Source organism: Aptenodytes patagonicus, chromosome 7 (genome assembly GCF_965638725.1).
Source record: "Aptenodytes patagonicus chromosome 7, bAptPat1.pri.cur, whole genome shotgun sequence".
NCBI classification, from domain to species: Eukaryota; Metazoa; Chordata; class Aves; order Sphenisciformes; family Spheniscidae; genus Aptenodytes; species Aptenodytes patagonicus.
In genome coordinates this window covers 36849942-36864694 of record NC_134955.1, presented here as the reverse complement: position 1 = coordinate 36864694, position 14753 = coordinate 36849942, and the positions used below count along the sequence as shown (strand labels likewise).

The following is a 14753-nucleotide window of genomic DNA, read 5'->3' as shown; positions in this document are numbered from 1 at the left end:
ACTTTTTCTAGTTCTGTTGTTTACAACCAAAAACTTCAGAGAAGACAAAAGCAGCTGGCTGAACATTCAGTCTAGAAGTAACTGAATCCTAATTTCAAATATCTTGAAAAACAACTCCTACAACACAGTTACAGTCTCGGAGACAGGGCAGGTAAAGATGCAAAAGGCTCTTGAAAACTGGGTAGAATATATGTGCACCATTCCAGGAGAAAGACCGTCAGAGCTTTTTAAGGCTCCCTTCTTGCCTCTCTCTTTCCATCCCATATGGTTAGAGAAGTATATACTTCAAAAGTATATGCAGAAGTCTGCTTTTGTCTATGCCAGTCCTTTTCTCTCCACTCTCTTCTGCTTTTCATTGGGTCTTGTGGGTCAGCCAACAACCCATTCCATTGCAGAGCGAGGACAAAAGTTTGTGTTTATCGGTACAAGTCCATCTGTCATAGATAGGAAAGGGTCAGTGGAAGCCAAACAAGACTGAACAGGACTTAGGCTTTCAGATGAAGCTGTCAAAAGAAGGGCATTTAGGGCTTTTATTTTAAAGGCCAGGTTTTTAAAGTCGCTGGAAGAATTTAGGGAATATGTCAGCTTTACGGTTTGGGGTATTTACAAAATACTGTATTAATTTGTAAGCTCTAAACTAAGTCATGAAATAAAAATGTATGGACAATGTACAAGTTGATAACATGAGAAATTTTTTTCTTCCTAGACTCTAGTGATCAGGAACAATGTAGATTACAAACAAACCCTAAATTGAGTCATATTAGATAACCCTGTCGTTGTTTGGTTCTTCCAAGAAAACATTTTTGCATAACTTTTTCATTGTTTGTTTTGGTTTTGCTATGGCACTGTTAAAGGAGAGATTTGTAAACTGTAATATGCCTGTTCTTGCTTTTTCTAGATTCTCTTTGCAGTGATATGAGATGATGTGGAGAATTCCACTGTGAAAATGAAAGACATCATTACTGTTCAAAGCTAATGCTCTATCATCTTCCCATGAGCAGGCTTTGCAAACATCATTTGCCATTATAGTAAAGGAAAAGCTTTTAAGTTTATTGTGTGTTTTCAATGTGCTTGAATGTCTCCCAGGTGACAGAAGAGCCACTTGATGAAGTAGAGGAAGACTCTAATCTCTGGAACTCTTTTGATGACGAGGAAGAGGAGGAGGGCATGGTGTTTTTTGTTTTAGAAGAAAGTACAGGTTACATGGCACCTGCTCTCAGAGCATTGGCAGTTATTCATACTATCATCTCCTTTGTCTGTGTGATTGGATACTATTGCTTAAAGGCAAGTTCTGGATCTTATTACAAATCTATTATTTGTTAAAGAACATCGGCTATGTCCCAAAGTGATTTTTGGAGCTAATACTGGAATACCTATTTGTTCCTAGTTGCTTACAAATTTTCATTATTCAATATGTAGATGTTTTCCTCATGTACTTAGTCTGGCAGAGATGGAGTTAACTTTCTTCATAGCAGTGTGTGTGTTTTGGATTTGTGGTTAAAACTGTGTTGGTAACACAGCCACCTTTTGATTATTGCCGAGTGTGAAGGTTTTCTCTTTGCTTTACCCACTCTGTGCATCCCCCAGTGAGTACGTTGGGAGGGGGCACAGCTGGGACAGCTGACCTGAATGGACCAAAAGGATATTCTATACCATGTAACGTCACGCCCAGCAATAAAAACCTGGGGGGGGCTTGACTTCCAAAGTGGCTGTTGCTCAGAGACTGGCTAGGCATTGATCTGCTTGTAGGAGGTGCTAATGTGATGTTTGGTCTTATATAGTATTATAAAGAGTACTTAATACTGTAGATAGATATCATGGTTTCTAAAAATATATAAACCATGACGAAGATGTCCACTGTCATTTTCATAGGTCCCTCTGGTTGTATTTAAGAGAGAAAAAGAGGTAGCTAGAAAGCTGGAATTTGACGGACTATACATAACTGAACAGCCATCTGAAGATGATATTAAAGGACAATGGGATCGCCTGGTTATAAATACTCCGTATGTAAAATTAAATGGTTATATGTAAACTGTTTATAATATTATAGCTCATTAAGCCACTGATCTAGAACCTTCCCTGTCCACCTACCACCTAGTTCATCTAAAAGAAAGGCATTTTTCACCTTATATTGGATGCTACAGTAGTAAATTCTAATGTGAAATCCTGTATTATCTGCTTGTTTAATAAATACTATCATAACATGTATATTCCACCTCCTTTTCATTTTTCTAGGGTTTGCAAGGATTGTGCATCTTACCTCACAAGCTCTCTCCAAGGCATTTCACATATTAGACACTACTGAGAAAGTTTTAAAAAGATAACTTCCATCCTTTTCAGTGACTCAATTTCATATTCATATTGTATAGCAGTATTCTCCTGCCTTTCTTTCCCACTTTTTGCTAACAAAATTTGTATATGACAAGAGAAGTAAATCTAGTGTGAAATAGCAATCCCAGATTTGGAGTAGGTCTGACAGGAATTACTCTCAGGTTGTATGCATTAGCAAATACTGTAGTAGTCATACACTGATTCTAGGAGACTCACCTGTAGTTCTGTGAGTGAATGATACAAGTGTAGGCAAGAAAAAGAAAAGTGTCAGTAAGCTGCAGCAGTCTGTAGGAGTGACACAAAGAAATATAGTAAGTCAACTCTCTTCTTTTGAAACAATGCCTTGTCTACAGGCAATTTTTCAGAATTTGCTTTCAAAACAACTAGAATCACGTTTGGGTACTAGTATACCTAGCCTTAGATTCCTGTCTTTCCCTAATAGTATCATAATTTAAGGACAGTAACAGAAAGCTGGAAAAGAACAAAGTTATTTACAAGTCATAAAGTAGTTGTGGCTAGTATGTGCAGGCATAAGTAAGCATTTGATGAAAACAAGCCAGCAAAAATAATCAATTAAATGCATCAGAGTGACAATATGCTGCCATATAGCCAAAATATCTATCTTATCAGTCATACTCAATTTTTGTACATTATAAATAGTGCCCTTAGTACTTTCATTAAAATTAGAATGTCTAAAAAATCGGAAAATCTTGAATGTTTTGTTTTCCTATACCTGAATTTTAAGAATTTTCCTTAGTTTCAGGTAGAAATACAGACTAGCACATATTATTAAAGTTACAATAGCAGGTAATTGGGAAACTGGATAGCTTGCTTAATTTCCAACCCATTTCTTTAACTATTGATAGCAAGCTATCTAGAAATCCAGTCAGTTTATCCTCAGCAAAAACAAGCACGAATTAATGAGATATCTTGTCAGCTTATCCCAAATGACATGCTGTACAGCCTGTTCTCAGCATGTTGCACTATCTACTGAAGTAGAGTAAAAGATTAAGGCTGATTTAAGCAGACTTATCCTTCCCTCTGATGTGAAATGACTCCCAAGGTTTACTGCAGGTACTGTACCATCAGGATAACTACTGCTGGAGGGTAGTAGTTATCAGAAAGCACTGAAATGTGTTTTCTATAAGTGGAAAAAAAAGTAATTAAAAAAGCAAAAGAGGTACAGCACTGTTAGATGTTTGTGGTAAAAGAGATAGACACAAGTTGGCTACATTAGAGACACGCTTTGCTTAAAATTCTGAGAAATCAAGGAAAAATAATAGAGCATTGGACCAGAGTATACCATCTGAGTCACTGGAACCATTTGCCTTTATCTGGAGTAATTTCATTCAGAAGTTCAATTCAGAAAAATAAAAAAATCGAGCACTTAATAGTAGTTGGGAAGTTTGCCTCACATCCCAGCAGAACAGTGTTCTGGAATCTCATTCTTCCGATGTTAACAATTGCTTTATTTTACCAACGCTGTCCTTTAGTTTAAGCGGTTATTTTTCTTTTTTACCTTCCTGCATATTTGCTCAACTTCATGATACATCCAAGAAATGGGGAGAGAAAAACCTCAAATTTTGTAGTGTTTCCTGCTAATTGGCATTTTTCAAAACTGACATGATATACAGTAAGACCGTCAGAATGAGGAATTCCTGGGCGTTGGTATTCATATGACAGTTCAAGAACAATATTTTTTATGATCAAGTTGAAGATCAGGGAAACGTCACTGATAAGAGAGAATGCTATCTTTTTTCTTGCAGGTCAAAGCTGATGTATTTCCTAGTGTCTGTTGTAAGATCTCCCTGGATAAAACTGGTTGCTTATTGAAGCATCATGGTTGCTCACTACTCTCAAAAAAACCAGGGAATTTTCAATAAAAGATACCCTGACACCTCTTCAATATTTAAGATTTACTGCTTCATTTCTTTCTCTTTTGTATACACAATAGCTTTTCTTTTAATTACCAGTGTGGACATGGCTGCTCAGAGGCAGATGATGCAAAATGCTCTTTAGCTGAACTGTCTTGCAGCTTCAGAATTATAAATGTTTTTTACCTTGTCTTGTTCAGGGATATCAGATCCAGTAACAACAATATGATACAACTGAGAACAAGATTACCACTAACCCCTGTTTTTGCTAAATGATCTTTGCAATTTTCTGGGTTTAAGATTTTTTTAATTTTAATTTTATGTTGGCAAACTGTCCACTGGTTCCCAAGTGTTCAGCCTCTATTTGAAATGTAATCCAGTGAACTTAAAAATTATTTATGCTACAGGGCTGTCTTATTTTCCTCTGAAAATCATTGTCCATATGATTTTATGGCTAGGAGCAATAAAGTATTTATTTAGGAGATGAATGATATTACAGTGACTACCCTGCTATTACTGAGTTGTTAGGCTCATTAGGTGATAATATTTAGCCTGCTGTCCTTTTGTAGCCAATCGTATTTGTGGATGTGAAAAAGAAAAGGGGGGGGGGGGGGGGAGATGATATTGCAGCGAATGATGATTAATAACAACTGTTGTCCACATGAAAAGAAATTGTTCTCATAATTTGAAGTGCAGTGTGTGAGTCAATGAAATTGTACCAGAATCTGCAGTGATCAGGAACATGGTATTTTCTTTTTTTTGGTTGCTTTTTTCTTTCCCCTAACAAGTTAAATAACTTGAAATATCTTTGCCTTATCTATGTAGGTCCTTTCCTAACAATTACTGGGACAAATTTGTAAAACGGAAGGTAGGCTTTTTATATTTCTATTATGTTAGTCATAGCAATAACCTACCATTCAGTTAATTCAGATATCTATGTGTAATATACTTCTGTACACATAAATATACAAATAATTGAGAACTGAAATTTGTTTTATGGAAGTCATTGGTGTGGTAAATGTCTCCGTGAACAGGCAGCTGCAGCGTAGGTGGGAGGAGGGAGGAGGACAGAAGGCCGTGGTTTCCTTCCTAGACTCAGGCATTCGAAATAACTTTGTGCTGTCAATCAGCCACGCAGGTCTAATTTACAGTCATTGTCATCTTTAGGATACAAAGCCCCCTCATCCCCCTAAAAAAAGAAAAACATGCCAGCTTAAATGATGGCAAATTATACATAAGCTTTCAGATAATAGCCTTTAATGCTTCTGTTTTTCTTTTTTATGCTCCCCCCGCCTGGCTTCCTGGGAGTTCTGACTGTTCTAGTAGTGTTAATTGTGAAAGACTTTTTTTTTTTTTTTTTTTTTTTTAATTTTTGACAACGACTGGCTTAAAGTAGAGTGAATGTCACTGAGGTCTTTCTCTGAGCAAAAGCTTCTCTTCTTCCATTTTTAGGTTATTAACAAGTACGGAGACTTATATGGAGCCGAGCGCATAGCAGAACTTTTGGGTTTGGACAAGAGCGCCCTTGATTTTAGTCCAGTGGAAGAGAGCGAACCAGAAGAGGCATCTCTTGTATCATGGTATGACTTCTGAACTTCACGAACTAATTACGTGTTGGCTCGCAGAGGCGATCAGCTCTGGTGGAGGCACATTCCCCAGCGGAGCAGCAGATGGCGGCGTACAGGGGGGTTTCCTGAGCCGGGGAACCCACAGGGGAGCGCAGAGACCCGCCGGCAGCTGGCAGCTCTCACCAGGGCGGCTGACGAGGCGTGGGCAGGGCCAGGAGCAACGGCTGCCACCCCCCACTCCCACTAAAGGCAGCCCCAGGGAGCGCTGGCCACCAGGATGGGCAAACAGGTTGTGGCACATCAGCTAGGGCGTGGCGCGGCAGTTTGCGTGGCAGTTCACGAGGGAGGGCGCCTCTTCGAAGGAGGGGCATTCCACGGGCCGAGTGGGGGACTTGGCATGCACATAACCCAGCAACTGGGCACAGGTCAAGGGCACTCATCCTACCTGACCCTCAAGGCAGAACAGTGGGCACTCGTCTGAGGGTAAAGGCCGCGGCTCCAGCTGGGGGGTCTGCACCATCTACCCCAGCGGCAGCCGAGGCCTCCACCCAGACAGAACTGCTGAAGGGAGAGGCTGCAGTGCAGACCTCAGGCTGCAAGAAGTGCCCAGACCTCTCTCCTGGGGTAGGGACAGGCGGCAGACCTGCCTGCAAAAGGTGTGTCCAGGTGGAGGACCTCCTGCAGCAGGTGGCTGAGCTGCAGGAGGTGGTGAGAAGGCTGCGTAACATCAGGGAGGCAGAGAATGAGCTAGATAGCTGGTTCCAAGCGCAGTCTGCATCGGACCTGCAGCCAAACAACCAATAACTCCCCCACTAGCACATGCAGAAGGGAGCAGGGGCGGGCGGCGCAGGGGGCAACAATGCAGAAGACTGGACGGTTGCAAAGGCAAGGACCAGCAGGAGGAAGAGACTTCCTCTGAAGCCTGAGGTGCCCTTGCAGAACCGCTTCACCGCTCTGCAGGCCAAAGAGGAAAGTCCTGTCACACCAGGAGAAGTGCTGGAGCTGAGTAATGCAGCCCGATCTGCCCCCCGTATAACAACCAGCACCACTAAGAAAAGGCGACGGGTGATAGCAGTAGGCGACTCTCTTCTGAGAGGTACGGAGGCACCCATGTGCCGACCAGACGCACTCTCTAGAGGTGTGCTGCTTACCGAGGGCTTGCATCAGGGATGTCACCAAGAGGCTACCAAGCCTCGTACAGTCCACTGACTATTATCCGCTGCTGCTGTTTCACGTGGGCACCAGTGACACAGCCAGGAGCAGTCTGAGGACTATCAAGAAGGATTGCGGAGCCCTGGGAGTGGTGGTAAGGGACTCGGGAGCACAGGTAGTTTTTTCATCAATCCTGCCGGTCAAAGGGAAGGGGTTGGAAAGGGCCAGTCGAATCTGGCGAGTCAACAAATGGTTACGGGACTGGTGCCACAGCCAGGGGTTTGGCTACTTAGACCATGGGACTCGCTTTGAGAAACCTGGTCTATTGGGGGTTGACGGGGTCCATCTGTCAGAGAAGGGGAAGAGCATCTTCAGTCATAGGCTTGCCAAGCTGGTGAAGAGGGCTTTAAACTAGAGATGCCAGGGGAGGGGAACCTCAATCCGTCCCACTCCTACCAGTTTGATGCCAGGGCCAGCAATAGATGCCCAGAGCCTAGAGAAGGAACACAGGTCAGCAGGAGAGCTCCTGAAGAGCAGCACAAAGGAACTCCAGCCAGTAAGACAGCTTCATCGGGGGCCCAACTTAAATGCCTCTATGCAAACGCACATGGCATGGGGAATAAACAAGGGGAGTTAGAGACATGTGCATGCCTGCAGGGCTACGACCTTATCAGCATCACAGAGACGTGGTGGGATGGCTCCTATGATTGGAGTATTGGGATGGAGGAATACAGGCTCTTTAGGAAGGACAGGCAGGGGAGATGAGGAGGGGGTGCCGCCCTCTATGTCAATGACCAGCTGGAGTGCAGGGAGCTCTGCCTGGGGATGGATGAGGAGTCGACCGAGAGTTTATGGGTTAGAATTAAAGGGAAGGCAGGGACAGGTGACGTTACAGTGGGGGTCTGCTACAGGCCACCTGACCAGGAAGACCGAGCGGATGAGGCCCTCTATAGACAGATAGGAGAAGCCTCACACTCACAAGCCCTGGTCCTCATGGGGGACTTCAACCACCCCAATGTCTGTTGGAAGGACAACACGGCACGGTATAAGCAATCCACCAGGAGGTTCCTGGAATGCGTAGATGATAACTTCCTTCTCCAAGTGGTAGAAGAGGCAACGAGGAGAGGTGCTATGCTGGACCTTGTTCTCATCAGCAAGGAGGGGCTGGTGGGGAATGTGAAGCTCAAGGGCAGCCTGGGCTGCAGTGACCATGAAAGGGTGGAGTTCAAGATCCTTAGGGCACCGAGGAGGGTGCACAGCAAGCTCACTGGCCTGGACTTCAGGAGAGCAGACTTTGGCCTCTTCAGGGATCTGCTTGGTAGAGTGTCATGGGACAAAGCCCTGGAGGGAAGAGGGGCCCAAGAAAGCTGGGTAATATTCAACGATCACCTCCTTCAGGCTCAGGAGCGATGCATCCCAACAAAGAGGAAGTCAGGCAAAAACGCCAGGAGGCCTGCATGGATGAACAAGGAGCTCCTGGACAAACTCAAACACAAAAAGGAAGCCTACAGAGGGTGGAAGCAAGGAGAGGTAGCCTGGGAGGAATACGGAGAAATTGTCTGAGCAGCCAGGGACCAGGTTAGGAAAGCTAAAGCCCTGATAGAATTAAACCTGGCCGGGGACATCAAGGGCAACAAGAAAAGATTCTATAGGTACATCGGGGATAAAAGGAAGACGAGGGAAGATGTGGGCCCTCTCCAGAAGGAAATGGGAGACCTGGTTACCCAGGACACGGAGAAGGCGGAGGTACTCAATGACTTTTTTGCCTCGGTCTTCACCAGCAAGTGCTCGAGCCTCACTGCCTAAGCCGCAGAAGGCAAAGGCGGGGACTGGGAGAATGAAGAGCCGCCCACTGTGGGAGAACACCAGGTTCAAGACCATCTAAGGAACCTGAAGATGCACAAGTCCATGGGACCCAATGAGATCCATCCACGGGTCCTGAAGGAACTGGTGGATGAAGTTGCTAAGCCACTATCCATCGTATTTGCGAAGTCGTGGCAGTCCGGAGAAGTTCCCACTGACTGGAAAAGGGGAAACATAACCCCCTTTTTTAAAAAGGGAAAAAAGGAAGACACGGGGAGCTACAGGCCAGTCAGTCTCACCTCTGTGCCTGGGAAGATCATGGAACAGATCCTCCTGGAAGCTATGCTAAGGCACATGGAGGACAGGGAGGTGATTCGAGACAGCCAGCATGGCTTCACCAAGGGCAAGTCCTGCCTGGCTAACCTAGTGGCCTTCTATGATGGAGTGACTATATCAGTGGACACGGGAAGGGCTACAGATGTCGTCTATCTGGACCTCTGTAAGGCCTTTGACACAGTCCCCCACAACATCCTTCTCTCTAAACTGGAGAGGAATGGATTTGACAGGTGGACTGTCCGGTGGGTGTGGAATTGGTTAGATGGTTGCATCCAGAGGGTAGTGGTCAATGGCTCAATGTCCAGATGGAGACTGGTGACGAGTGGCGTCCCGCAGGGGTCCATATTGGGACCGGTACTGTTTAATATCTTCATCAATGACATAGACAGTGGGATCGAGTGCACCCTCAGCAAGTTTGCAGATGACACCAAGCTGAGGGGTGTGGTTGACGCGCAAGAGGGATGGGATGCCATCCACAGGGACCTGGACAAGCTCGAGAAGTGAGCCTGTGTGAACCTCATGAGGTTTAACAAGGCCAAGGGCAAGGTCCTGCACCTGGGTCGGGGCAACCCCTGGTATCAATACAGGCTGGGGGATGAAGGGATTGAGAGCAGCCCTGCCGAGAAGGACTTGGGGGTACTGGTGGATGAAAAGCTGGACATGAGCCAGCAATGTGCGCTCGCAGCCCAGAAGGCCAACCGTATCCTGGGCTGCATCAAAAGCAGCGTGGCCAGCAGGTCAAGGGAGGTGATTCTGCCCCTCTACTCTGCTCTGGTGAGACCCCACCTGGAGTACTGTGTCCAGCTCTGGAGCCCTCAGCATAAGAAAGACATGGACCTGTTGGAGCAGGTCCAGAGGAGGGCCACGAAAATGATCTGGAGGATGGAACATCTCTCCCATGAAGAAAGGCTGAGAGAGTTGGGGTTGTTCAGCCTAGAGAAGAGAAGGCTTCGGGGAGACCTTCTTGCAGCCTAGCAGTACTTAAAGGGGGCTTATAAAAATGATGGGGACAAACTTTTTATCAGGGCCTGTTGTGACAGGACAAGGGGGAATGGCTTTAAACTAAAGGGGGGTAGATACAGGCTAGATATAAGGAAGAAATTTTTTACGCTGAGGGTGGTGAAACACTGGCCCAGGTTGCCCAGAGAGGGGGTGGATGCCCCATCCCTGGAAACATTCCAGGTCAGGTTGGACAGGGCTCTGAGCAACCTGATTTAGTTGAAGATGTCCCTGCACACGGCAGGGGGGTTGGACTAGATGACCTTTAAAGGTCCCTTCCAACCCAAACTATTCTATGATTCTATGATTCTATAACTTCACCGTCAAAGATAAAAATGGATTTTATATTGAAACTGTAGTGATGTTTTCCTTGGCATGGAAAATTCAAATGGAGAAGTCTTCCTAGTGTGGAAGGAAAATAAAAAAGCTTTTTGTTTGTTCTAAAACATACTTGTGTTATAAAAGTAAGGAAAAAAAATCACGAGTTGATGCTGACTAATATAGTTGGGCACTCTTATTTGAAACAATAATCAATGCAGCATTTAAAAGTTCTTTAAGTGTAACAACAGAGTTAGTTTAGAAACCAAAGGACAGAAAAAGTAGTGACAACAAATATCTAGATGCCTAGATATCTAAATTTCTAGTATCTAGAAAATAATCATAGATGTTTTCCTGACTTAATACATCAGCGAAGGTGAGAGTTTCAATGTATCCAAGTCCCAAATGATTTAGGCTCCTACAAGAGTTTGGTTTCCTCGATACTTAAGGCACACAAGAAGAAGGATTTCCATTCACATGTCATCTAATGGCTAATAAAATATTTAGAATCTTGCAGAAGACATTACCTTTTCTCTTGGTAATTTTGGCAACATTTCACACTAGACAGAACACTTATCTCTTCAATTCAAGCAATTCAGGTTCCGCATTTCACTACTTTTAACACACATTTTAATTTTTGTAAGTCTGGAATACAGCAGTATCACTTCTACTGAAATTGTTCCACCAGTTTCAATGGTTTAGAAACTGTGTATGGGTGCTCAGAGTTAATGAATACTCTCTGAAAAATGAAGCACCTACATCACTCAAAAAATAAACAGCTAATGTCACCACCTTCAGCAAAGAAATGTGAAGTGCCAAAACTAGTTTGTTGTTTACACTTACAGAATTCAGTACTTAATTTTGACATTGATGCATTTAAAAAATTTTGTATTTCCTAGGTTAAGCTCCATTGATACAAAGTACCACATTTGGAAGCTCGGAGTTGTTTTCACTGATAATGTGAGTATGTTAGCCTAGAAGAATATGCTTTGGTTTACTCTAAACATGGTTGTATGCCTTCCACCATCTGCTTTTATTTTAAACAAACATACACAAATAATATTGCATTACAGAGCCATTTTAAAATTTTTTTTTTGTCTTGTGTTGTAGCAAATTGCTTTAATTTATGTTAGAACTTTCTTTTTGATTCTAAAGGGCAATTTGTATCCCCTCACCATTAATACAATGTCAGCATTTTGGAAGTTAATGGTACATTCATTTAATTTTGTAGAAATCAATCTAGCAACCAAAGGTGTCTTTTCTAAAATCAAGCACAGTCTACAGAAAGTTATCCTTTTTTATTCTTGAATCAGCTGTTTGACATGGTTGATTAATTCTTTTCTTTCACGCCTTCTCCTTTGAAAGGACCACGCTTACATTAAAATTCCTTTTTTAGTGAATCCTCTTTTTGCATCCTCTTGAGCATTCCCGAACAAACAAGAAGGTCAAGGTGAATCAAGTGAAGATGTACAAATTCATTGTGTACTAAAAGCACACTGAGCAATTGTTCTTCAATAAGAGCTTTCACGTCAAAGTGGCTTCAGGTTCATTGCTTGTTAAAAGAATAAGCTGCATTGTGTGCCTTAGGTTTTCTGGGTGTCCTGGCTGACGTGGTCTGAGACTTAAAACGAAAGTGTCTCAAGAGTAATACAATGCGTTTTCTCTCCTCCAGAATCAGTATTAAAATTTAAAGTACTGTCTAACAAGCTCCCCAACCAAAACACTTTTAAGGTAGGGGATTTTGATGTTCATAACATATATGCTGAAGGCTGCATTTAAATATGTAAAGATAGAGGTCTCATCAGCATAACTAAGCAATAAACACTCCTTAAATGAACAGTGGAGATGATAAGAGACAGAGTAAGACAGTCTTTTTGAACATGTGAAATAGAGGTATTACGTTCAGACTGTGATTCAAATCAGATCATGACAGTATTACTTTACTTCATAACTTGAGTGACTAAAAGAAAGCTATATTCTGGATCCAACAATGCACATTAGCACCTGCTAACATTCTGCCACTTTTCACTTTCTCTGCAGTCATTTTTATACTTAGCTTGGTACACAACTATGTCTATCCTTGGGCACTACAACAACTTCTTCTTTGCTGCTCATCTGCTGGATATTGCTATGGGTTTCAAGACGTTGAGAACCATTTTGTCTTCAGTCACTCACAATGGCAAACAGGTTAGTGCTACAGGCAAAGGTTTGAAAATGAATGCGTTTTGTAACAGTACTGGAAAAAAAATCTTGTGGTACCTAGGAAATATTGGAATGCAATCCATTTTCATCATGATTGGATTAAAGAATAGATCCCATTGTGTCTTCTGCAGCACATTTAATACATGTTAAATCCTATGAAATTATAATAATCTATACTCACAGAGTGCTGATAGCTAAAGAAGTTTTGTACACAATAGAAAAATGCATCATTTTAGAAAAATACAAGAATATGAATCACGACCTAACCAGCTCCTTCTCTATGCTCAATGATGAACTAATTGGTGATAACTAGTAAGAATTCACAATCTCTCCTTAGCTACAGCAGTAATAATGATCTGGGCACTGGGATTTCAATACTTAGCTAGTAAGAATGTGGTTACAGGTGTGGGCATTCTTCACTGTGGAATATATTTATATGCCACTTTGTCACACAAAAATCAGATTAATAAAATCTACTTCCAAAACTAATTGTTGAAACTTATGCAGGGAATCATTCTCTGATCTCTAAAGGCTCTGTGTTCCTAGCTAGCACACCAACAAAAACAAGCTTTTCACTAACACACTCTTTAACTTACATTTAGAAATCTAACCGAACTTCCCCAAAATTTAATTTCAAACATACACATTCCATTCCTTCTCAAATGCAGTAACATATATTCTAAGCCCATTCTTACGCCCTGTTAAGACTCGTCAAAACATTTTAAACCACATAACGTTTTGGAAGAGGAATAAGAATATCCCCTCAGCTTAACTGATATATCCCTTGTGTTTGCTTAATCCTTTCTTTCAGCAGAAATTGACCAATGGAAGTTTCTTCCCTTATCAGGAAAGGAGGTTTCTAAAATAGTACATGAGAATGTTTTCAGTATCATCACACAAACAAATTAAATCTCTGTTTTTATCCCCTTCATTTTCTTCCAGGATGACCAAAGTCATATTACTTTTAATTTAATGATTGATGTATTTTCTTTATGAGGTTTTTCTAAATGTAATACTCAAAACTGAGCATAATTGACAAAACTGTTTCAACTCAAGACCATAGCTTTTAGTATACATTCTTAACAAGCAAAGATTAGTTTTGCTAATCCTGTTGCTTTTCTTGCTAGCGGATATGAACACTGGAAGACAGCTGCAGATTTTTCAATTGAAATGTTCACTTTGGGAGCATATTTACAGATCTGCAGAAAGTGATAAACTGACGATCAGCTCGTTGTTCAATACTCTTACATTTCTTTTAAAAGAGTAATACCAATTGTTGCACTTTTAAAAATATATAGCCTTCAGTAACTCCTCTCCAGAGCTGCATCTTCTAATGCCAACTCCAACAAACAATATAATCTAGTCTCATTAACTGCTAAAATTTTTCACCTAAGGATTTTATTTGCTTAAACGCAGGACCTGGAAATTACTTACTTTTTCATTATCTAAAAAATTTTCTATCCATTTTATCGATGTCTTTGCTAACCAGCTTTGGAACAGAAAGTAGACTATGATAAGTCATAATAAGTCCCAGTTGAAATTATTTATCAAACTAACTAAAGGGGTTTATTTTTTATCATTTAACTTTCACTGTATATCCAGTTTTTCAAGGTACTAGAATTTAACTTTTAAATTAAAGAGTGGAAACATTGCTTCAGTGATATATAGTTTGTATGCATATAGCTCAGAAAGATGGAAACAACTTCAGTTTCTTGATACCGTTTTTCCCTTTGATTTTCTCATGAAATAAAAGGAAAGCAGGGTAAAGTAACACCTCTACGCTGATCCAAGCAATAGGGAGACCTCAAAGCTATCATAATGGCTATCTTTAGTTTCCTTACTGGGAAAGGTACAACATGATACATTTTCAATACTTAAGGCAATACACTGAGCTAGCATATCTCTTCTGATAAAATGAAACTGAAACCTACTTTCATGTCATGTCTCCATACACAGCTCATTCTTACTGTAGGACTCCTCGCTGTAGTAGTTTATCTCTACACTGTTGTGGCATTCAACTTCTTCCGCAAATTCTACAACAAAAGTGAAGACGAAGATGAACCAGACATGAAATGTGATGACATGATGACGGTAACTAAAACATCACCAGCATGCTTCAAATTTCATCCCGAATTCTTCAAATGGATACTTAAGATAAAATGATAAGCAA

At 41.8% G+C, this 14753-nt stretch overlaps 1 protein-coding gene across 5 annotated transcripts in view; it reads left to right on the top strand.

Annotated features, from left to right (window-relative positions):
• The window catches only part of RYR3 (ryanodine receptor 3), a 285143-nt gene that overhangs the window by 263387 nt on the left and 7003 nt on the right, over positions 1 to 14753 (top strand). For all 5 annotated transcript variants that reach the window (XM_076344904.1, XM_076344903.1, XM_076344901.1 and 2 more), the window contains exons 92-98: positions 1087 to 1284; positions 1873 to 2003; positions 5031 to 5073; positions 5658 to 5785; positions 11281 to 11341; positions 12422 to 12568; positions 14540 to 14674. In XM_076344904.1, the coding sequence (XP_076201019.1) occupies positions 1087 to 1284; positions 1873 to 2003; positions 5031 to 5073; positions 5658 to 5785; positions 11281 to 11341; positions 12422 to 12568; positions 14540 to 14674 (843 nt within the window). The remainder of the gene's footprint in view (positions 1 to 1086; positions 1285 to 1872; positions 2004 to 5030; positions 5074 to 5657; positions 5786 to 11280; positions 11342 to 12421; positions 12569 to 14539; positions 14675 to 14753) is intronic.